General features: G+C 49.5%; 6 protein-coding genes and 1 non-coding gene across 7 annotated transcripts; 4 read left to right on the forward strand and 3 right to left on the reverse strand.

Annotated features, from left to right (window-relative positions):
• The first annotated feature begins 8 nt into the window (after positions 1–8).
• On the forward strand, positions 9–1,413 carry GGI43DRAFT_408996 (TAP42-like protein). Its single transcript, XM_083206433.1, has one exon. The coding sequence runs from the start codon at positions 205–207 to the stop codon at positions 1,261–1,263; it is 1,059 nt and encodes a 352-aa protein (XP_083059318.1). The 5' UTR covers positions 9–204; the 3' UTR covers positions 1,264–1,413.
• GGI43DRAFT_408998 (uncharacterized protein) lies at positions 1,414–4,974 on the reverse strand. Its single transcript, XM_083206434.1, has 2 exons — positions 4,665–4,974; positions 1,414–4,441 (listed from the first exon to the last, which is right to left on the reverse strand). The coding sequence occupies exons 1-2, from the start codon at positions 4,665–4,667 to the stop codon at positions 1,766–1,768; spliced, it is 2,679 nt and encodes an 892-aa protein (XP_083059319.1). The 5' UTR covers positions 4,668–4,974; the 3' UTR covers positions 1,414–1,765.
• Positions 4,975–5,882: 908 nt separating this feature from the next.
• On the reverse strand, positions 5,883–5,956 carry GGI43DRAFT_t148. The gene has a single exon. It is a non-coding gene; the product is annotated as a tRNA-Asn (tRNA).
• A 232-nt stretch (positions 5,957–6,188) lies between these two features.
• GGI43DRAFT_92980 (uncharacterized protein) lies at positions 6,189–8,488 on the reverse strand. Its single transcript, XM_083210524.1, has 5 exons — positions 7,737–8,488; positions 7,094–7,652; positions 6,715–7,034; positions 6,413–6,544; positions 6,189–6,312 (listed from the first exon to the last, which is right to left on the reverse strand). The coding sequence occupies exons 1-4, from the start codon at positions 8,242–8,244 to the stop codon at positions 6,498–6,500; spliced, it is 1,434 nt and encodes a 477-aa protein (XP_083059320.1). The 5' UTR covers positions 8,245–8,488; the 3' UTR covers positions 6,189–6,312; positions 6,413–6,497.
• Positions 8,489–10,954: 2,466 nt separating this feature from the next.
• On the forward strand, positions 10,955–12,562 carry GGI43DRAFT_409015 (uncharacterized protein). The gene is made up of 2 exons (XM_083206435.1): positions 10,955–12,341; positions 12,392–12,562. Exon 1 carries the CDS (start codon positions 11,668–11,670, stop codon positions 12,118–12,120), a length of 453 nt encoding a protein of 150 aa, XP_083059321.1. The 5' UTR covers positions 10,955–11,667; the 3' UTR covers positions 12,121–12,341; positions 12,392–12,562.
• A 325-nt stretch (positions 12,563–12,887) lies between these two features.
• GGI43DRAFT_409016 (uncharacterized protein) lies at positions 12,888–16,983 on the forward strand. The gene has a single exon (XM_083206436.1). The coding sequence runs from the start codon at positions 13,211–13,213 to the stop codon at positions 16,688–16,690; it is 3,480 nt and encodes a 1,159-aa protein (XP_083059322.1). The 5' UTR covers positions 12,888–13,210; the 3' UTR covers positions 16,691–16,983.
• A 477-nt stretch (positions 16,984–17,460) lies between these two features.
• On the forward strand, positions 17,461–21,436 carry GGI43DRAFT_93147 (Lon protease C-terminal proteolytic domain-containing protein). The gene has a single exon (XM_083210528.1). The coding sequence runs from the start codon at positions 17,894–17,896 to the stop codon at positions 21,140–21,142; it is 3,249 nt and encodes a 1,082-aa protein (XP_083059323.1). The 5' UTR covers positions 17,461–17,893; the 3' UTR covers positions 21,143–21,436.
• Positions 21,437–21,564: the final 128 nt, after the last annotated feature.

Below are 21,564 nucleotides of genomic sequence, written 5' to 3' on the forward strand. Positions count from 1 at the left end.
GGCAAAATAACAGCCCCTCCACTCTAGCTCTTTTTCTCAACCCACCTCTTTTCGTCATACTCCGTACTACCAACAGAGTCTCGTAGCAAGCAACCACGACATTATAGCTTCAAGGAACCAGAATAAAGCAAGACAAATACACAACACTTCATATTATCGCTGCATACATACGAATTTCGCCTCAATCTTCAACTTTCGTTCACCATGGCTTCGTCCGACGAGCCACAGTCCCTGAGAGCCGTTTTCGAAGCTGCCGAGTCAAAACGAGAAGATGTCAACGACGCCCCGATTGCCACCTCTCCCAAATATGCAGAAGATCTCGCTGCTGCGCTGAAGCTATACGCACAAGCTATTAATCAAATATCTGCGGTGTCCCTCTTCTCAACCAACGAGGGCATTGAGGATGTCGCGACGACATCATTGCCGTATCTGCTAGTGGATTTTTACATCGCCGAGCTGGTACAGCGAACACCGCATTTGGCTCCGAAAGAACGTCTCCAAGTCCTGGGTCAATCAAGATCTGCATACGAGAGGTTCCTCAGCGTGGTAGATGGATATGGTTTGGTTAGGGGTTCGTATAGCAAGCTCCTCGAACGGTATCGCGACGACGAAGATGCCTTTGCAGTCGTCGCTGGCTCAGATATGGCCGCAAAGAGAGAAGGCAAAATCGCCAACTTCAAGGCCGAAAAGGCGCTGAAGGAGAAGCTCCAGATACTGAAGCGCAACCCGCGCTATCTGGAACACGGCGACGAGGAGCTCGTGCGCGAAGTGCACCTCACAAGCATAGAGTTCGCCATCCACAACACCTTCCAGGCCCTCGACTCGCTCAACCGGGAGCTACCTCTGCTTCGATCCGCACCATCACCAACCGCTGCGCCGAAATCTTCGGGCGACGATCCCAACGACACGTCCTTCCGTCTCGATCAACCTCTTAATCGAATGCGCCTGGGCGGCGGCGGTCCCATCCTTGGATCAAAGGGTGAGCCTCTACAGCCCTTTACGATTGTCGGCTCGCGCGCCGATATCGCCAAGGGGGTTTTCCGTCCAGGACACAATCTGCCTACCATGTCTATAGACGAGTACCTCGAGGAGGAGCGTAAGCGGGGCGGCATCATTGAGGGTGGCGGCACGGAGCCTCCGAAACGAGTGGTTGACGAGGATGACATGGAGGCGGTGGATATGGAGACGTACAAGGCGAGATATTGGGATGATTTCAAGGATGATAATAGAAAGGGGTCGGGTAATACGCTTAACATGGGCTGAAAGAGCGTGGAAGGGGGGAATGAAGGAAAGAAGCAGTTCTAAAATGGCTCTTGAATACTGCCAGAACGGATTGATTGTTATATGCACATGATTATTTTTGTTATTGAGGCTGATGAGCGGATTCATTGATGGTTCTTTGCGAGTTTTTTTAATGGAATACGAAAAAAATAGACAAAGGATATAATATTTAGCGTTGAATATAGAATAAGATTAAAATCATTTCCAAAGAACCATGCCTACGAGGCTTTTTATAGGTACTTGTCCCAATGTGTATATGCTAAATTGTTTGTCGTACTATCTTGATGTTCCTAGTTATATCCTTATATCATTCCTGTAGTCATCAAGTCGTATAAAAAAAAGTAAGTAAAAAAGGGCCAACTAAGTAGCCAACTTCCGAGAAAAGATTGTGAGCATCCCACAACACAACAAAATCGAAAAGGGAACAAGAAAGAAGTAGAAAAGAAATCTGCCAGAATCTAGACCTTACTCTCCCTTCTTAGCATCATAGGCTTTCCCACGCTTCCAATGTGCTAGCATTACTCTCATTATCATCGCTTTCATAGCTCTGAGCAATCACCTGCGTCACCGGATCATCAATGTTCATTACATCCTCATCGCCGCTGCTATCGTTATTGCTAACAGCGGCCGCCCTATCCGTCACAACCGACGCCGTATCTGCATCTGAATGTAGAGATTCGATCATCATGTCCACTGCTCGGCCGGTGTCCTGGTGATCCGACGGGATCACAAATCTGGCTTCTTGGTAATTCTCAGGCCCATCCGCGTCAAAAGATTCGGACACAATCGACACATCGTCGGCAATGACGTGGCCAGGGGCGTATACCGTCGATATGCTGTCTTGGGCATCTAATGAGCCAACTACGGTGCTGCCCTTGAACTTCATGGTAGAGAAATCATTGACCAACGAGCCGGAGACGCTCGACGTAGATGGGATTGTATTTCCAGTATGGTACGCAGGCCCAGGGCCATTGGGACCCCAACTAGCAGGAGGAAGCTCAGCCTCGAATACTCCTCCAGTGTCGTCATTACAGCCGCCGGCCCAGAGGGGCAAAAATTTCATCTCGTTGTTATCGAGAGTAAGTAGCATATGGCGGGTGATGTTAAGGGGCGGCTCGATGTCGAATCGCACCCATGAACTGCTATACGGCAAGGTGGCAGCGTGGATCTGCCTGTTGAGAGCCGTCAGGTCGACCAGCGGATCCTTTACGGTAAAAGGTTCTCCTACATGGTGCAGGAATACCCACCAACTTGGGAAACTTGCCTTGGATGGATTTGCATATAATGCTTGCTCAACGGCATTCCGGGCTCGAGTCATGAGTGTTCCAGATAAGCCTGAAGTTGTCTCAGACAGCCATTGGGACACGTGAAAAGTTGGGTTCCAATTGTCGCTTAGTTGCCGATAGATGAAGGGGCAAAGGAGCCTCTGAGTCAAGTTCATACTTTGTTCGATCTCCTGGAGGGACTCAAAATCTTCGGGTAATACGTAGGTGGCTCGATCTTCATCCATGGAGATGAACGAAGCTTGTGAGGCCTCATCACTTACTGTAAGGCTCTCAAACGAGTTTTTGATGCTATTCTGTATTCCCGTCATCACAACACGGAGAGATTCCAATGCTACCACACTGCTTGCAGAAGTTTCTTCCATGAGAACGGCTTCCATTTTCCGAACGTTGACCCATTCTTCAACCATCCAGCAGTCGAGGCTATACTCGCTCTTAAATGCATCAGGAATCAATGATACTCTTTCGACGAGGGCCCGGGCAGCGTGCTGAACGATGTTATGCAGCTCGTCATCCAAGTTCCCGAGCCTTCTTCCAAAGATAGTGACCCGGCTTAGGTCGCGTCCGGAGCTGGTACTGGCCTCCTTGAGGGCCAACTCATTGACGAGGATTCGAAAAGCGCACTGCGTGACCTGTGCGAGCTCTAGAGAAAATCCTATCTGCAATGCCTCTTCCGGCAGAACTTCGATGAATCTTGTGTTTTCGTTGTACATAATCCATTGGGTAACTGGATCCCTCACAACGGACGGGCAATCGAATATTTTTGCCAGACCAACAAGTGTCCAGACACGGTTTGCTGAATCCAGCATGATATCGTGTCCCTCAATCATCATGAGAAGACGAATAATGTTATTGCGGTGGCGTACGGGGCAATAGTCGGGGATGTTGCGGTAGTTGGGCGTCTCATACGGCCGATTGATCCCATGCATCTTTTTGGAAAGCAAATCATGCGACGTGGGGGGAAAGATTTTCTCACTGTTGGTATTGTCGTTGCCATTCTCGGTATTATTGTTATTATTGTCAAGTAGTATTGGCTCTTCGAATACATGCTGGGCCACAGCCTTTCCTTTTCCTTCTTTTGGATCACCCCGTCCTGGAATTGGTCGCTGGCCGCATGTACATACGTCGTCATGTCCGGTAACCAGCCAGCTGGTAACTTTATGAAGGTCGTTGGCGGCCCACCATTTGATGATGCCGGGCGTGAGCGACAACTGAGTCATTTGGAATACAAGATCATCTCCTTCAGACGGTGGTGTCAAATCAAGGACATATCTGATGCCCTCAGGGAGGTTGTTTGCAAGCTTCCTACGTCTTTGAACGCGAAATTGATACGTCGGATTCAGCATCTCGGCGAACTTTGTAGATCCAGTTGCAAGAAGCTTTTTCGAGTGCACACGAAATTTCTGAGATGAGTAACCTATGCCATAGCAGTCGGTTTGCTCCGAGCGGCGACGTGTGATATCCGGGTAGTCGATGAAGACAAGCGTGTCTCCCTCGCTTAGCTCTGACTGGATAGAGCGCAGTCTGCAGAGATCGACAAAGCGAGACGACAGAACGGCTTCGTCGGATGTGAGGCCTTGCATGACTTTGGCCCACTGTGACATTTTATTGAGTGTGAGGGTGTCGCATTCGACGTTTGTCGAATACACAAGATCGCTGTCAAGTCTTTCGTTTTCTTGTATCAATAGAGACAGATACGAGCCGTCATTATCGTCAGCTTCTTGATTACGGATAGGTTCTTGAGTGTTTGAAAGTGTGGTGTCTTGTGAGACACTTGAACTGCTTTGATCCTGCACTATTTCGGGAACAACAATCGACGCCCTTCTAGAAGTAGCTGGCCATGGCTCGTTGACATACATATAAGCGTCCATTATTCTCTTTTCTCTCTTATTAGTGATTGATAGCCCATGAAAAAAGATCTTCTAGTATAGACGGGAGGGAGGATTGTGGCTGTGAAAAAGTGCCGACACCCAGGCTATGCACGCGATGAACCCAATGCTTATACGCAGATCGCATGCACGAAGCAATTGATGCAGTGAAGTGTGCCTTGTCGCATACAGCCCATTTAAAGAAAGAAGACACTCACATGCGACAACTAACCATGGAGAGGTTGAATTTGCGTAAAATATTGATAGAATTCGGGATAGACTGATAAGCAGCATGCAATGGAGTAGCTCGAACAGCTCGTCCTCGATGCTGGCGAAGCTCAGCTTGACCAACACATGTATATCTTATAAAGAGCTGAAATCGATAAAGAGGATCAGATTAACAGTCAAATTGATGAAAAGAGTGGCGCAAGCGAAAAGTCAATGAATTATCCAAGGAAATCAAGATGCGAAAATGAGGCTCTGAAGAAAAAACAAGTTGCGAAAGGATGCGAAAAAGTAAAACGTAGGAAGGTGAGGTAGGTAAGGTAAATAGCTAAAGCTAAGCTACACAGCCGCTGGGAGTCATTTGACGCATGTAGGTGTACACGTAAACTACCGCTACCTGCCTACCAATAGAACACCACTACAGGGAGGTGAAAAAGAGGTGCAGAATCCCCAAGCCAACACATCATCACATATGACCTTGACTTTTTCTTCGCTGCCGTCTGGCTACTGTGGCTGGTTGCCTCGTCTGCCTACAGAGCCATGCATGCATCCGGATAGGTTTCGGCTTGATGCAGAAACACACTATTGCTGCTACGGCGGGTTACAAAGAATCTACAAACAGCCCCGCGTGACTGCTGGCAATGCGAGACGGTGGGGTGATGAAGACAAGTCCTGGCCAGTTGACGATCAGAGTTGCTGGATGCGGACGAGGGGCTGTTTGTACCATGGCGTATACGCAGGTATATCGAATACCTAATCCGAGAGCCGGATGCCTTTTTTCAGGTACCAACTGTGGGAGCCTTTCAGAGGCGTGGCGGATGATGCAGCGGCTGCCTAGCAGTGCCTTATCTGGTTAAGTTGGTGACTCTTTTCTTCGGTGAGCTGCGGCTTATTTGCCCAGAGCAGGTGGGCGTTGCTGCCTTGTGGCAAGATGGAGAGGTAAAGTGGTGCATAATAAATACACTTTGGTTGGCCGCCGACCTGAGAAGAGGCGTTTTTGTTCTCCCAACAGAATACGAAAAAGAAAAGAAAACTACAGGCGCCTTATGGAGTCATCATGGCTCAGAGTTACCTCTTCGAGTCAGTTACCCATTCGAGCCAGAGTTGCCCATTCGAGAGTTTATAAGAGTTGAGTTAACCATCTGCTATGATACAGAGACAAAAAGAATGACACAACTTGTTAGCTGTGCTTCGGTTCTGCAAAAATACAAGCAGCTTGGCGTGTCTCCTCCGGGAAGGCTCGAACTTCCAACCTCCTGATTAACAGTCAGACGCGCTAGCCAATTGCGCCACAGAGGATACGCTGCTTGATTGGTTGGCATGTGCTTCTTTGTAGCAAGCTATAAGCGGAATATTCTTGCCAAAAGCCCGAATCCCACCAGTTCTTCAAACCCAGTGGATATGTTTAACATGGCCATAGCTTCAGCCAGCGTTTCATTCTCATTCTGCCTAATGCTTTGAAATGCTACCTACTGTCGACGACTGTGGCTGACCACAGCTGATGAACTGGCGAAAGAGCAAGCAGTTTGTTTAATAAACCAGTTAACTAATTCACAATTGTAGCTACATAAGTATAAGCTCTTACGGGCCTCTTAACGCTACCGCATATTTTATTGCGCTGAAGTGTCTCAGTGCCCACATTCAATCTATTGCACCTGCAGTACATTGTAGTACCAACATTAGCCGCAAATCGTGGCTGCTATTCGTTGCTTTTGTCATTCACATCCCCAATAGATATAAGAGAATCTAACTTACCCGTAGCACCAAACCCTGTCTCATGGTCATTGTTCATTTCCGCGTTGGAAGCCAGGATATCTACGTCTTCCGTAGAGACCCTTCCTCATCGCCATTGATATTCACGCTGAGACTGCCCCTTTGAGCCTTTGCCTGCATTAGATTGTCAAGATTGGCCATGTACATATTCAAGTTCTCTGGATTGTTGCTGCTGTCATCATTGAGATTTTCGATTGGCTGTCTGCCTTGAGCATTCTCAACATTGAGTGGATGCTGCCAAGCGGCAGAAGATAGCCCGGATTCTGTTTGTTGTAGAGACCTACTATGCTGGATGAATTGGACTTCCGGGTCTATCAAAGATGAAGTAGCATTAATATTGGTCGGTGAGATGCTACGTTGACGTTTTCTTGCCGTTGAAAGAAGAGAAGGAAACTGTATTTGCTGGGATAATATATTATTGTGCGGCTGATCAACATGTAAGTGGACCCAATCAGGCCATATAAGCGCATGGCGGAAGTCAAGAATGGCTTTTGCTGCCGATTGGGCCCCGGATTCCTCTGACCATCTTGAAATATTTTTCGATCTCGAAATCTCCAGATACTTTTCGAATTTCTTTCGAGCATAAGGGGTAGGGCGATCCCATCTGTGAAATGACTTTAGTACAATCTCTTGTCTACACAATGAATGATCAGAAAAGCATACATTGCATCTGGAATATCCGGCCGGAATAAAGGACCATAGTCAACATCATTTCCATTTGGCTGAAGCTGTCTGCAAAATTCATAGCGTCTTCGGCCGCTGAAAAGAACATCTGAACATGCGCTTTCATTGTCTGGTGGCAAGCCGGCGATCCGAAGAAATTCTCTTATTCGAGGCGACGTTAATTTATGAACTTTATCATATATAGAGGTAGATGACGAGAAGCGGATCCAAAACTGATAGGCCAAGACGCAAGTAAATCTATACTGATATATTTGCATTTGAAACTGGGACACGTCTCTTAGTGTGTGCAGCGTGTGCATGCGGAACCCCCGAAATACTTCAATATTAGCTGGCTGTGTCAAAATGACTTGGATTTGAAGTTGGGATCCCTCTTTCAGCGCTTGCGCAAGGAAAGCCTGAAATCTTTCCACATAGGTTGCCTGTGTCAGTTGCAAAGGTTTTGCTGATTGATCCCAAAAGGAGCTTGGGTCGCCACTCCATTGTTCGAATTCCTCTAATAATGAGCCATTTCTCGAATCTGCGGCGGCATCTGGAACGTCTGTACGATGTTGTAGTGAGTTATTAGCTAGAGAATCGGGAGAATTGGTGTTCTCTAGTGTTAAATTATCATGAGGAGTTGTACTTTGTTCAGCAGATGCGCTGTTCACTAGGATCGTGGCTCCCGTTGCAGCAGCTTGACTCTTGTTCATTGCATTCGATGACACTTCACTCGCGGAATGCTTTAGTATTATTCTTGGTTCTGGAGTCGTTATTTGTCCCGATGCTGCAATTTTTTTAATATCTTCCACCCATTGAAAATCTGGGGACAGCTGATTGTCATGAGTAGAGGCAGTGAGTGCAAACGAAACGAGTCCCCAAAAAAAGGCGAAGGCATCCTTGTGTTCAAGAAAGGCCGTGAAGCTGGTATGTAATGGATAGTTTTTGAAAAAGTCTACGATATTTGCAAGAGTAGGGGATTCAAGCCATATTTGTTCCGCCATATTGGTAGATTGGGCACGAAAGAATGATTTGAGATCAATGAAACAAAGCTGCGGGGTGAGCTGGTCCCTGAGCCACATGTACTTTCGCTCTACCATAATGAATATGCATCTACAGTGAACGTCTACTTTACCTAATGCGACGATGTACATGCAGTTGGATCTTGCTACTGCTTTCTCTATAGATGTGTAAAAGGCGGCGCGCGCTTTAATTGGTAGAATACGCTCGAGAACCGCATAAGCGAATGTAGCATTCTCTAATGCATAAATTTCGGATAGATGAGAAGTTTGAGGCAGCGGTATAAAAGCTCTAATGTAATCTACCTTACAGCGTCGTTAAACTCCTTCTTTCAAAAGAGAATGGATAGAAGTACAATGCGCTTGCATCTAAATTTATAGCGAGAATTCCCTAAAAGACGCCCGTCCTACCATGCTCCTTGGGGGCTAGAAGCAGAATAGCTGTCTGGGCCAAATTCGTCCACGCTCAGTGGATCTGTCTAATACGGCCATATCTCCAGCCAGCGTTTCATTCTAACTCTCTACATGTACCTTGTGCTTTGGAATGCTACTTACTTTCAACGACTTGTAGCTGATAACAGCTGGTGAATCGGCAAAAGACATACAGTTCATCTAACAAATGAATTATTTATTCACAATTGCGCCTACATGGATATAAGCCCTCATATTCAGCCGCGCAAGGATATCAATGGCTAGTCTTTTTATTGGAATGAAATTCGCAACTTTGCCAGATACCGTATATTGAAAGGAATCCGAAAATAAAGGGGGCGGCAGCGAAGAATCTCTGGAAGGCAAACCCCATGCTTCCAGACTAGAGGCCCCTACCCCGTCCCCTGTTTCCAGGGACTTTGTCATTAGCATAGCACGTTGACGGGGCGCGCAAAGCGGATAGAAGCCGTCAAAGACATATGAAAGTCTCCGCGGCAGCATGGATGGTCTATGATTGTTTCCTCGGCACCCTCGCCATGGCTAGACGAGCCGCCATGTCATTGAGTCACCAGGTCCAACTAGCCATTCCGTATTACGCGGCCATCATCAAAGGCACCTTCGTTTTTTTCTTCTTTGAGCCGATCACCAGTTCAAACAATGAATCAAGCATTTGAGATGCACCCGGACGCGTTGTCCCCGGTATGATGAAACCAGGGCGATTGGGGGGGCGAAAAATCCAAAGCTAGTCATTTTCCTCTTTGTGCTGAGCAATCGCCCTGCCGTGAACAAGGCGACAGTCATACTTTGGCCATGGTTCTGTGGCGCTCTTAGTATCCAACCGCAGGCTGCCAATCTAAAGGATGCGGAGGGTGCCTGCGTTCATCAAAGGGGCCACACGGTTACCAGTTTCTTTGAACCCCGGTTTGCACTAACGTTAGTCTAAATAGGCTATCATGGTTATCCCTGGCGATGCGGTTTGATCGTCCCTGTCCATTGACGTCTTGGAACGCAGGCCATCTCGATCCCATGGTGGAAGAATTCCTCTACATAGTTTTGGAGGGAGGGACTGACCGTTGATGGTGTGTACCGGAGCTTTCTAAACGTCCATGTTCCCGTTGATTCAGCACCATTGGAGTCGAAGCCGTCCCCTCCGGATATCCAGGCGTGTTTAGTGCCGGGAGGGCATCACATGTAGTCGCCTTAAGGTGAAGTATTGCCACCGAAAAGTAAACACTTGGAGAGGTATGTCACTGCTTCTCTTATCAGCTTATCAAGCAAGCTCTGCTATGCTCAGCTGTTTCGGCACGGAGAAAGCAGCATAAGAGGCTTCAAGGTTTGATCCAAGTGGAGAAGACGCGGCTGATTCCCGTCAACCTGTATTGCTTGGCGATTTTTCACAGTAGGAGTAGCTATTTTAATAGATCAGATAGACTGGGAGGCGTCAAAATTTCCAGTCAGAAGCGCGTAGTCGGGATGTCTGCCGCCGCTTTGCTTGGCTGATGTGTGCTGCCATCGAAGTCAAGATGCAAAAGATGACCAAGACATGGAAATGTGCCTCTAGTAGGGCCACAGTGCCTCGCCACCTTTTTCGGCCGGTATTAGAAACTAAAAATGGTTACAAACTTGTCGTCTGGGTGGTATTGCTAGCAGTCGGTAGTAGTGGTATCCAATCCAACGATAGGCGCTTGTACATGGTGGTTGGTGACAAGCTCTCTCTTACGGAATCGATATCACGAGCGAGCGAGCAGCCAACTCGTCGCTACATCGTGTTCTAGCAAAGCCAATTCAGGCTCTCCACTGTGCCTCACACGAAGCCTGTACAGGGCCTTTGGTGAATCTGTTGGCCCCACGACTCGGCGAGGCCTCTGGCTGGGCAGCATGCGAGCCACTGCCGCATTGTTTGCAGGGCCGTCTGCATCTTCCCTGCATCGCTCGTATGCACGCCGGCGTCACGCTGACAGAGATTTACAGGCAACAGGTCAATGGCTGCAGACAGGGCCGGTGGCGTTGGTCGACGGACGGCCGCTGTTGGTTGCTGGCGCCGAGACTGACGCTGCTGTGTCTGCGAATGGTGTCACGATCTGCGGTTGGGCTGTACGGCGAGATTGTGTTAGTTAGCACTGTAACCGCTGAGCGAGACCCCAAATCTGCAAGGACATTACGCCGATCACACTGGGTGCGTCAACGCCAATTGAGAGAAAACAAGGTTTCAATCCACTGGGAGCATTGAATCGAATACCACACAAAGCAACTTTGGCGTTGTTGGCTCAGAGTTACAAGCGGCGCTACCAGACTGATGGCTGCTCTATTACCCGCCATGCTCTCAAGTAATGAAGGCTACCGGCAATAACAGCAGGTGCTGCTAATAGCTGGAGGCGTCAAGTCATGGCGGGCGCCAAGCTGGTCTGATTGGCGCCCAAGGCCCCTTCAAGGCCGCTATAATGTGCCACCCCCAGGCTACTGCTCGCCGGCGCAGCTCAGGTGACCCGGGGGACGCTTTGCCGGGATGATGCACGCTGCACAGCACCTGTCGGACCCCCTGTCAAAGACCCTGGCCCGACGAGCATGGAGCGGCCTCAGCTAAATTGAAGTCTATAAATTGTTTCTGCGTACTCGTACCGCCATACCACTAGTACTAATACTGCCCTCAACCCCTGGCTTCTTTTCATCTTCTCGACGCTGCTTCTTTTCCTTTACTAAACCAAATCCATCAGCAGCTTTCTTTCTGTCTGAAACATCTTTGTCGGTACTTCCGCCTTTGTTCATGCCACCGCCCCGGTTCTTCTAGAAGAACCACACCATTCTCCATACTCGCACTTATATATTGCCCACGAGTGCTGCTCCTCGTCTTCTTCCTCCTCCTACTCAACTCTGCGTCTGCACTTCGCGGCCCATTTACCACTCCACACAAGGTGCTCCGTACCAGTACGATACACCAGTAGTGCTCCATATTATTACTACTCCGTACTCCCAGCGCAATACGAGTAGCAAACGACAGACGCTTGGGGCCTAGCTGAAACTCCGCACCCCCTGGTTGACTCGAGTTCCATTACTTCTTCCAAAGACCTTCTATTTTCTCCCGAACCTTCCGTGGTCCAACTTCGCCATCACAACTTTCTGAGCTTTCAAATGGCACCTCCTAGCGACTCATTCCGCGATATCAAAATGACTGTCGTCCCTCCCTCCGACCATGATGGCTTCCGGGGGCGGACACGTGACCGCAACATGCCCAGCTCCAAGAACTTGCGTCCAGATGAATCGAGCACACTGCGAGGGCGATCTCGTCGACGCTCCATCTCTCCCTTCAGCCTGACCTCTCGAACCTCGTCTCCCTCGGTCAAGTCCTCCGCAAACCGACTTATCCTTCACAATCGCCTACGGGAGAAGCGCCGCGAGCACTGCCCTTCCAGAATCGCTTCACCCGCCGGCCAAGATGTCTTCCAGTCGCAACAGCGGATGAGAAGCCGAAGCCGCGGGCCTCGTGTGGAGCAAGAACTCCATAGACCTGTCGATCATCTATCCAGTCTTCGAAACGAAGTGTTCCTGTCCGATGAGGAGACTGATCACAACAAGGCTTGTTGACATGGGAAGGAATTGCTACTGCCACTGAATTTGGATGTGGCGAGCGATTGTAATGCTGCTGCATACAATCTGAAAAGCAACGATATCTGTACGATGACCACCACGACGAGGATACGAAAATATGCTTTTTTCTTTAACATTGGTGTTTATGAGGGTAACGCATTGGGAATACTATCCGAGAATGATCTTTCTGGATATCGGAGACTGGCATGTCCCGAATACTGTTTTATTATTATTATTTCTTCATATTTTTGGCGCTGGCGAAGCTTACTATGTGCCTTTTCTAAGCGATCCATTGACGGCAGCGAGAGGCAGAGAGTCGCCTCGTTGTGCAAGATTTTCGTAATTAATAGTCTTCAATTCAAAAATTTACCTTTTCACCTGTTTTCTCCGCCTGTGAATCTTTTGCTACCCCTGAATGCTTCTTGTGCGGTGATGATCCTCACACCTGCTTTTTTCCACATAGTCAATTCATGCCATACCGGCTATTTTAACATCCTGAGACTTGCTAGGCCAACTTCGTACCTAGTACGAGAATTTAGTAGGCAACGACTACCAGAGCTAGTGGTTACAGATACTCGTGCTACTCGGAACGCCAATGTAGCTATCAGATCATAAAATTTAGGTGGGCCCTCTTATCTGCTATCTCTGCAGCCGGGCACAGCTGGTGGCAGCTGACTGTGGCGGGCACTGCAGCGCAAAAAATATCGTACTACCCGTTCCGGAGACCCACCCGGACCTTTGGTATCTTTTTTGATCAGACCATGGTTAAAAGTGCGAAGATGAAGCTGGCTCTGCGTTAACAACGGCCTCATTCCCACGCATCTCTGCCTCGGCCTGCGGAAGCTCTAGGCAAGAATTTGGATGCCATTGCGGGCTATGTCTTCGACAGAAATACAATCCCACTCACCATCATTCCAGAGACGATTGGCCACTACAACACACGCGGGCCCGCATCCAGCTCCTCCATTGCTCGAAAAGCAACATCCACGACCTGGCTGCCGCCCGAGGCATGCCAATTTGACCCTCTCGTTACTCTATATTGCATACTAGCAGGAGGTCTGCGACTCGAGGCTCCCTGCTAGGACCAATGCTCGAAAGAACGGCGGCGGCGAGTCTGGAATCATGCAACATCCAGCGTATTATTCCGAAGCCGACCCGCTCGACGAAACGCTGTCGCCAGCTCCATACAGGCTTCTGGCAGCATGGAGCATCTGCCATTGAGCTATCCAGCGTCTGGCCTGCGATAGGCCGGACTACCGAGCAGGAACAGGCCGATAATGCCAACCGCCCGCTACAAACTGGGCTGGTTGCTTCAGTCTTTCTGCTAGACTTTCTATATCCGAGCGCTACATATTCTCTCCTGCGGCGATTGTACCCGGGTCTGCCGCGACCTCAAGATTCAAGTCGTGCGAGTGGTAATGCCAGAAGGAGGCACTTCACCTCCTCCACGGCTACTGCTGAGCATGGCTCGACTGATGCCTCTGCCCCGCCAGGAATGGAAGCTCTTTCTTCGGTGGGGAGCCGAGTATATCAGCGAGACGATGGAGCATCATCTGTGGCGAGAGATTCATATCAATATTGCACCCACTCGAAACCTGCTGCTTTAGATGAAGCTTCGCAGCCTTCGGCTTCCTTAGACACAAACCATCTATCTCGGTTGCAGTCGACTGCGGCGCTCCTGGAAGATATGCTTTTGCATCAAAGCGAAGAGCGTTATCACGATGTTTGGGATCTGTATTGTAGGCTAGACGAACACCATCAATTGGACTTCCGCCGCGCCATGGTCTTATATCTCTCTAAATCGCGTGGAATAGTTGAGATCGGGAGAGCTATTTCGCTGTTTCGCCAGATTGATATTGCTGACTGGGATGACGACCTTCTGGCTGCTGGTGTTTTGGCTTTCATGCGATCTGGCGATCTGGAGCATGCTATCAGCAGGCTAAAAGTTGGCCTGGAGCTGAAAGGTCTGGTCGGGGGTCTTGAGTACATTCTGGCTGATACCATTGCCAATGAAAAATGGTCTATGCTTATAAGTGTATGGCTGGAATTCTACGCATCTCGCCTCAAGTTTGAACCAGGCAGCCGACCTGATGCCATTCGCTTAGAACGACTCGAACACGTGCCGGGCCTCGACAAGCTCTTCTTCTCCTTTGAGAACTATCTCTCGTCTGACGGTGCAAAAGCTGTTCGCCCGATCAACATCTATGAGACGACAAGGCTGGGACTTAATGCTCTGAGGCGAAAGATGGCAGAGCTAGCACTGGCGCAACCCTGTCAACCGAGGCAAGCGACTGCTATTTTGAACATCTTTGATGATCACCAATTATATGAGGATTATTTGCTTCGCGTGCTGAAGTCTTGGCATGGCAAATCTGAATTGAAATCCAACCTCACCTGGTTATCGGAGCTATATAGAACATATCGCAAGCTTCCAGGCGCTCATCCGCCCATCGCTTTGCTCCAGCATATGTTTGAATTGCATTATCCGGCCGGAGCTGCTATACTAGAGGAGATTTACAAAGATTGGCACCGTGCCTGGGGAGACTTGGACCAATGGGGGTATGAAAAGTTTCTCAAGTTTTACGCTGGGGTGGGCGATGTCCAAGCCGTTCAACAACTATGGGGGCGATATGTGAGCAAATATCCTCGCGTGCTGAAGAAACCTAGGGCCTTTAGGAGTACGATGAACGCTTATGCGCAGGTTGGCGATGTCACCAAAGCAGAAGCAGAGCTTCGACTCATGACAGATCACCATGGAGTCAAACCCGACCTTGATATTTGGAATACCTTGCTTAAGTGCTATATGAGAGCGCAAGATTACAATCGAGCGGTGGCCTGCTTCAGCGAGATCTGCAAGATGTATCGACCCGACTCTTTTACGTATGCTCATATAATGGCCATGTCTGCCAAGAAGGGTGACCTAGAAGCCACTCTCGGTTTCTTCAACCAATCTCAAAAAGGTCGGGTTCCCGTATCGAAGGAGATGGCAATGGCCCTTGTCATGGCGTACTGTCGCAACGACCGACTGATGGAGGCGGAAAGGATATGCCTGGAACTGGCGGAACGAAATGCAACAAGCACAGCCATCTGGAACCAGCTTATTTATTTCAACGGCATGCAAGGAAAACTCAGCAAATGCTACGAGCTGCTCCAAGCCATGAAGTCGTTTGACCTCGCATGGGACCATCAAACTCATGAATTTCTCCTTCAGGCTCTTGTTAGGGTAGATCAAGTGCAGCCTGCCTATCGCCTCTTGCGAACTGCCTATAAGGAGAAGCTGTTTCCAGTTGGTCCAGAACATTTTGCCGTTGTCATGGCTGGCGCTGTTCGTATTGGTGACCTCGGACTAGTCGAGATTCTGGCTTCGCATCTGCTCAAGGCAGGTCAGTCAATGAATTTCAATGCCAAAGTAGCGCTCGCCGAAGCTTCTTTCAAGAAGAAGCCATCTTCTAGCCGAACTCGGCAGCTTGGTAAAGAATTTGTTGGTCACTTGCGCTCTCTGCTTATCTACAGTGCAAAGGGTAGAGATGCCCACGCAGTCTCAACGCTTCCGAGTGATATTAGACACTTGAAGAAACAAACCAAGAGCATTGGCCGAGCTATCAAGCTTTTGGTCGAGCTACGAGACTATACGACAGCCGAAGAGGCCATCAGCTTATACAGCGGCATGTTCCCCAAGTATAGAGGAAGCGAGCCTTTCCCCCCGGAAGTGATTTCCGCACTCATGCTGGGTTACTTTAAAGACAGGAAATTCAGCCAAGTACATAATATGTGGAATCAGACCTGGAAGAGAGTCCTCGCTCGAGCGCGACACCGCCAAGCAACAGGCATTTATCCCGTCCACGAATACGATGTCTCCAGACCTATAACAATCTTGGCCAAGACGCTTAGAGAAGAGAACAACGGAAAGGAAATGCTTGAAGTCGTTCAACAGGTTACATCAGCTGGATTCAAGTTGACTCGGAGCAACTGGAATCTTTTGATTCGGTATCTGGCCGAGATGGGCCAATGGGAGCCTGCCATGCGCTGGTGCGAGACCATGCTGATGCCGCGCTGGCGTGGATGGAGTCCCGGGAAGAGAAACCTCCAGGAACGCCGCCACATGAGAAACACGCGCGTGCTCCAAGCGTCCAATGCGGCTGTCCTCAGTTTACAGCAGCAATGGCTGAAGCTGCGCAAATTGGCCGCCTGGTCAGCTAGCGTCTCTGCCAAGCTGAGGGAGATTGAGAGACAATATCCCCGTCTACACTACGCTTTTACAAATACTGATTTTGAACATGTCTCGGGAGCATTAGACGGTAGCCGGAAGGCAAGTCTAACGAAGAGCGCTATGGACATGTTAAGACCGTTTTCGCATATAGAGCTGAAGGGCATGAAGAAGGCGTTGGAGAGACAGCTTCGGCTGCAACAGAGCAATCGACTGAGACGACGAATGAAAAGCCCTCTACGGGCAGTATCCAGCGAGTTAAACAGGCGAGTCAGGGCTGTACGGAAGCACGCGGGTAGAGCGGAAAGGACATCTCTTCGGTCGTCTGCAGGAGATGACGGTGGTGAAAAAGTCGAATAAGGGAAAAGGCATAGGCTAGCAGCGGCTCGGATATCTCTGCGCTACTTGGAGGGCAGCGGGAGCAACCGGATACATGGGGTATATAATATCACCATGTTGGATTGATAAACTTGGCATAGAACATTCTTTCTTTAGGCTGTAAAATAGAGACGGGGTATGAGATGTATATGTATGAATAGTAGCAAAATATTACACGCATGAAATAACGAGTATATGTAGAAATGGAAGGTATCTGTAGTATCAAGCTGTGAAAATAGAATGTCTACAGATTAATGATGCTCGTGTGAGCATTTCCAGGCTTTTGCTATTTCTAATGGCGACGATAGTTTATCTATTTTCTTGGTGTTGCTGAATAGTTGAGCGTTGGTTACCCGGTACTCGGACATCACTACTAAAACTCCCCGCGAGGGATAATCCAGAACGGAGTACTTAGGCCTTGTAGAGTAACTAGAGTAACTATTACAGAGACATGAGACATGCAGTTATACCGGGGTAGCCAACTTTCAGTCAACAATTGAGATTATTAATGTCAAAGTGCGGATTTATATGTATTATTAAGTCGATGCTGGTGCTAGCAATAGTGGACTCGTTTTGCCCCGCAGCTAGTAAAAGGTGCTGTTATCAAGTTGAAAACTCTCCGGCAACAAAGTCGCATGAGTGCCAACTCAACACCAAACTCCCTAGTATATCATAATCAGTAGTAACAGACCCGTAAACAAAATTGAGAATTCCACGTCTAATTGATGCGCTTAAACTTGACATCTCCCATCCATGTCCTATCACAGCTACAGCTACCCCGCCAATTCCGACCGATTACTCCGGATTCCGCGCTGTCCATCTCTACGGTACTTGCACTCGAGCAACTCTCAGGTCCCCGCAGTTCAGCCGATGGAAGGTACTAGGCCCTCGAATTTTCGGCCATGTCGTAGCCTGGATGCCGCCTAGAGCTCTCTTGTATTATTAAATGCGGTAGTCCAAGCTCAACCACCTTTCGACCCGAGCCTTCGCTTTTGGATTACTCAGTCACACACCCTCTGCCAAAGGATATTCGGGCAATGCGCATGAATTGCTACTGAAAAACGGACGAAGAAGAAGAAGTACCGAGTAATTCTTCTCTTTGTCTCCCTCCCTTGTCGCTCTTGTATTTCTAATAGCAGACTCCGAACCCCGGCTAGCCGACAGCTCGAATCCCCTCCCTCCACCATGCTGCCCCGATCCCGAGCCTCTGGGCGCCTGATACTCGAACGCTCCGCAGCCTCACAGTCAACCCGGGCACTGTCCGATTCTATACCCAGAGCATGGACCTTCAGCTCGGCTCTCCGGGCCACTCAGATCGCCGGCCGTCGCTATCCCGGACTGCGACCCCGGCTTACGGGAGCGTCCTTCTCCACATCCACGAGACTGGGCAAAGAGAAGGACAACAAGGACAAGGACAACTTCTTCAACTCTGCCGCTGAGCCTGCAAGGGAATCAGAAGATGCCAAAGCCAAGCTTGAGAACAATGCCAAGGAGGACTCCAAGGCCACCACTGCCGACCCCGATTCAACAGCATCAGCCTCGAAGAACGAGGGCGGATCATCACAAGATGGAAAGCCTAGCGATGCGGCTGGCAGTGCTGCCGGTGCTGGATCTGGCGCGGGCAACGAGGGTTCTGGCGGTGAGGGTGGCGAGGGCGGAAAACGAGGTCGCAGAGCTGCTGAGAGAGCGCTGTCAAAACCAGTCATTCCAGAGGTGTACCCGCAAGTCCTGGCAATTCCAATTGCCCGACGGCCGCTCTTCCCAGGCTTCTACAAAGCCATTACGATCAAGGATCCTAATGTCGCGACTGCAATTACCGAGTCCATTAAGCGTGGTCAGCCTTACGTCGGAGCCTTCCTCTTCAAGGATGAGAACGAGGATGAGGACATTATTCGAAACGTGAATGATGTGCATGACGTTGGTGTCTTTGCCCAAATCACCAGTGCCTTCCCCATTCACGGCCAGGAGGGTGCCCTGACAGCAATTCTTTACCCACACCGAAGAATCAAGCTGTCCAGTCTTGTTCCACCTGGAACTCAAGATGCGGACAAGGCCGATTCTAAGTCACAGACGGAACCCGAACCGATACCGCAAAAGACAGCTGAGGAAGAGACCCAAGAGAAGAAGGGTGATGTAGTAACAAGCTTCGAGGAGAGCGCCGTGGAGAAGAAACCAGAACAGGTGACCGAGAAGTACGAGCCTACCTCATTCCTTAAGAGATACCCCGTCAGCCTGGTCAACGTGGAGAACCTGGTAGACGAGCCCTACGACCCCAAGAGCCCTGTCATTCGCGCCGTAACCAACGAAATTGTCAATGTCTTCAAGGAGGTCGCTACTATGAACAACCTCTTCCGCGACCAGATCTCTACCTTCTCAATGAGCCAGTCTACCGGAAACGTCACCTCAGAACCTGCTAAGCTGGCTGACTTTGCCGCTGCCGTCTCATCTGGAGAGCAGAATGAGTTGCAGGAAGTCTTGGGCTGCATGAACATTGAAGAGAGAATGCAAAAGGCATTGATCGTGCTCAAGAAGGAACTCATGAATGCTCAGCTACAGTCCAAGATTACCAAGGATGTTGAGAGTAAGATCAGCAAGCGCCAGCGGGAATACTGGCTCATGGAGCAGATGAAGGGTATCCGCCGCGAGCTCGGTTTGGAATCAGACGGCAAGGATAAGCTGGTAGAGAAGTTTAAGGAAAAGGCCGCCAAGCTTGCCATGCCTGATCCTGTCCGCAAGGTCTTTGACGAGGAGATCAACAAGCTGGCCCACCTGGAGACAGCTGCCTCTGAATTCAATGTTACGAGAAACTACCTGGACTGGCTCACTCAGATTCCCTGGGGTCAGAGAAGCCCAGAGAACTTTGGTATCCCGAACGCTGTTAAAGTTCTCGATGAGGACCACTATGGTTTACAAGACGTCAAGGACCGAATCTTGGAGTTTATCGCTGTAGGCAAGCTGCGTGGCTCTGTCGAGGGTAAAATCCTTTGCTTCGTCGGCCCTCCTGGTGTCGGAAAGACGAGTATCGGAAAGTCCATTGCTCGAGCTCTTAACCGAGAATACTACCGATTCAGTGTTGGAGGTCTTACCGATGTTGCAGAAATCAAGGGTCACCGAAGAACATATGTCGGTGCTCTCCCCGGTCGTATCATCCAGGCTTTGAAGAAGTGCCAGACTGAGAACCCTCTCATCCTGATTGATGAGATTGACAAGATTGGCCGGGGCTACCAGGGAGACCCTTCATCAGCTCTGCTGGAGCTTTTGGATCCTGAACAGAACAGCTCTTTCTTGGACCACTATATGGATGTCCCTGTTGATCTGTCAAAGGTTCTGTTCGTTTGCACAGCCAACATGACTGACACCATCCCCAGACCTCTTCTGGACCGTATGGAGCTCATTACCCTGTCTGGATATGTCGCAGATGAGAAGAAGGCCATTGCCAACAGATATCTCGGGCCAGCTGCCAAGGAGGCCGCCGGTCTGAAAGACGCAGATGTCCAACTCACCGACGAGGCCATCGAGGAGCTCATCAAGTCTTACTGCCGAGAATCAGGTGTCCGAAACCTTAAGAAGCAAATTGAAAAGGTCTACCGCAAATCAGCGCTGAAAATCGTCCAGGAACTTGGAGAGGAAGTCCTACCCGAAGAAGAGGCTCTGACAGAGGAGGGCAAGGCCGCTGCGGAGAAGGCTAAGGAGTCTGCTGCAGAGACTGAGGAAGGCAGTGAAAAGAAGGCCGCCACCGAGGCCAGTGAGAACGAGACTACAGAAAAGCCACGGAAAGCATTACAAGTACCAGATAGTGTCCATGTCAGCATCGGAAAGGACAACCTGACCGACTACATTGGACCCCCAATTTTCACATCTGACCGCTTGTACGATGTGAGCCCGCCTGGTGTTTCCATGGGCCTGGCCTGGACACAGATGGGCGGTGCTGCCATGTACATCGAGTCCATTCTTCAAGCGCCCCTCCGACCGAGTTCACGACCCGGCCTGGAAATCACAGGTAACCTCAAGAACGTTATGAAGGAGTCAACTACAATTGCCTACTCATACGCCAAGTCTTTCGTGGTCAACCAGTTCCCCGAAAACCACTTCTTCGACAAGGCCAAGATGCACCTCCACGTTCCCGACGGTGCTGTTTCCAAGGACGGTCCCTCTGCCGGTATCACCATGACCACTTCGCTGCTGTCTCTGGCGCTGGACGAGCCTGTCAACCCCACCGTGGCAATGACTGGTGAGATTACACTGACCGGCAAGGTCCTCCGCATTGGTGGACTGCGGGAGAAGACTGTGGCGGCCAGGAGAGCAGGATGCAAGACTATCATCTTCCCCAAGGATAACATGTCAGACTGGCTGGAACTTCCTCAGGTATGTTTTTTATTATTGCACAACTTTCCTTTCTTTAATCGCTTTATCTACGCTTTGAATTTGTGCTAACAATGATTTTTCACCCCTATGTAGACTATCAAGGAAGGCATTGAAGGCCACGCCGTAAGCTGGTACTCTGAGGTCTTTGACCTGGTTTTCCCCAACCTGGACCGCGAAAAGGCCAACACTTGCAAGATCTGCGAGTGGAAGGCTGAGCAGAAGAAGAAGGACGACTCTGAATCCAAGGAAGAAGATGATTAAATGCCTAATATGCGACAAGTTGGGATAACACATCTTGGAAAGCATACAGCAATGCGAGGTAGGAGAAAGAGAATGGGGGAAGATTCTCACTTTCGCAGAGGAGAGAACGGTATTTTCCCTTGTGGAAATATAACTGGATATTCTCACCATCCCCTATTCTCTACACCACAACACAGCGTCATATGATGACATGGGAGGAGCATAAGCTGGGCGTTATCTGATGTTCGGGC

This window comes from Trichoderma evansii (genome assembly GCF_050947405.1).
Source record: "Trichoderma evansii strain SZMC 28006 chromosome Unknown GGI43scaffold_14, whole genome shotgun sequence".
Classification (NCBI taxonomy): Eukaryota; Fungi; Ascomycota; class Sordariomycetes; order Hypocreales; family Hypocreaceae; genus Trichoderma; species Trichoderma evansii.

What these genes read in the sequence shown, in the direction of transcription:
- GGI43DRAFT_92980 (XM_083210524.1), bottom strand. Translation starts at nt 8,244, where the DNA reads ATGTACATCGTCGCATTAGGTAAAGTAGACGTTCACTGTAGATGCATA. An exon ending in CCGGATATTCCAGATGCAAT is followed by an intron (nt 7,035 to 7,093) that starts GTATGCTTTTCT and finishes GTCATTTCACAG; the next exon opens with ATGGGATCGCCCTACCCCTT. An exon ending in AGTCCAATTCATCCAGCATA is followed by an intron (nt 6,545 to 6,714) that starts GTAGGTCTCTAC and finishes AATCTAATGCAG; the next exon opens with GCAAAGGCTCAAAGGGGCAG.
- GGI43DRAFT_409016 (XM_083206436.1), top strand. Translation starts at nt 13,211, where the DNA reads ATGCTCGAAAGAACGGCGGCGGCGAGTCTGGAATCATGCAACATCCAG.
- GGI43DRAFT_408996 (XM_083206433.1), top strand. Translation starts at nt 205, where the DNA reads ATGGCTTCGTCCGACGAGCCACAGTCCCTGAGAGCCGTTTTCGAAGCT.
- GGI43DRAFT_93147 (XM_083210528.1), top strand. Translation starts at nt 17,894, where the DNA reads ATGCTGCCCCGATCCCGAGCCTCTGGGCGCCTGATACTCGAACGCTCC.
- GGI43DRAFT_409015 (XM_083206435.1), top strand. Translation starts at nt 11,668, where the DNA reads ATGGCACCTCCTAGCGACTCATTCCGCGATATCAAAATGACTGTCGTC.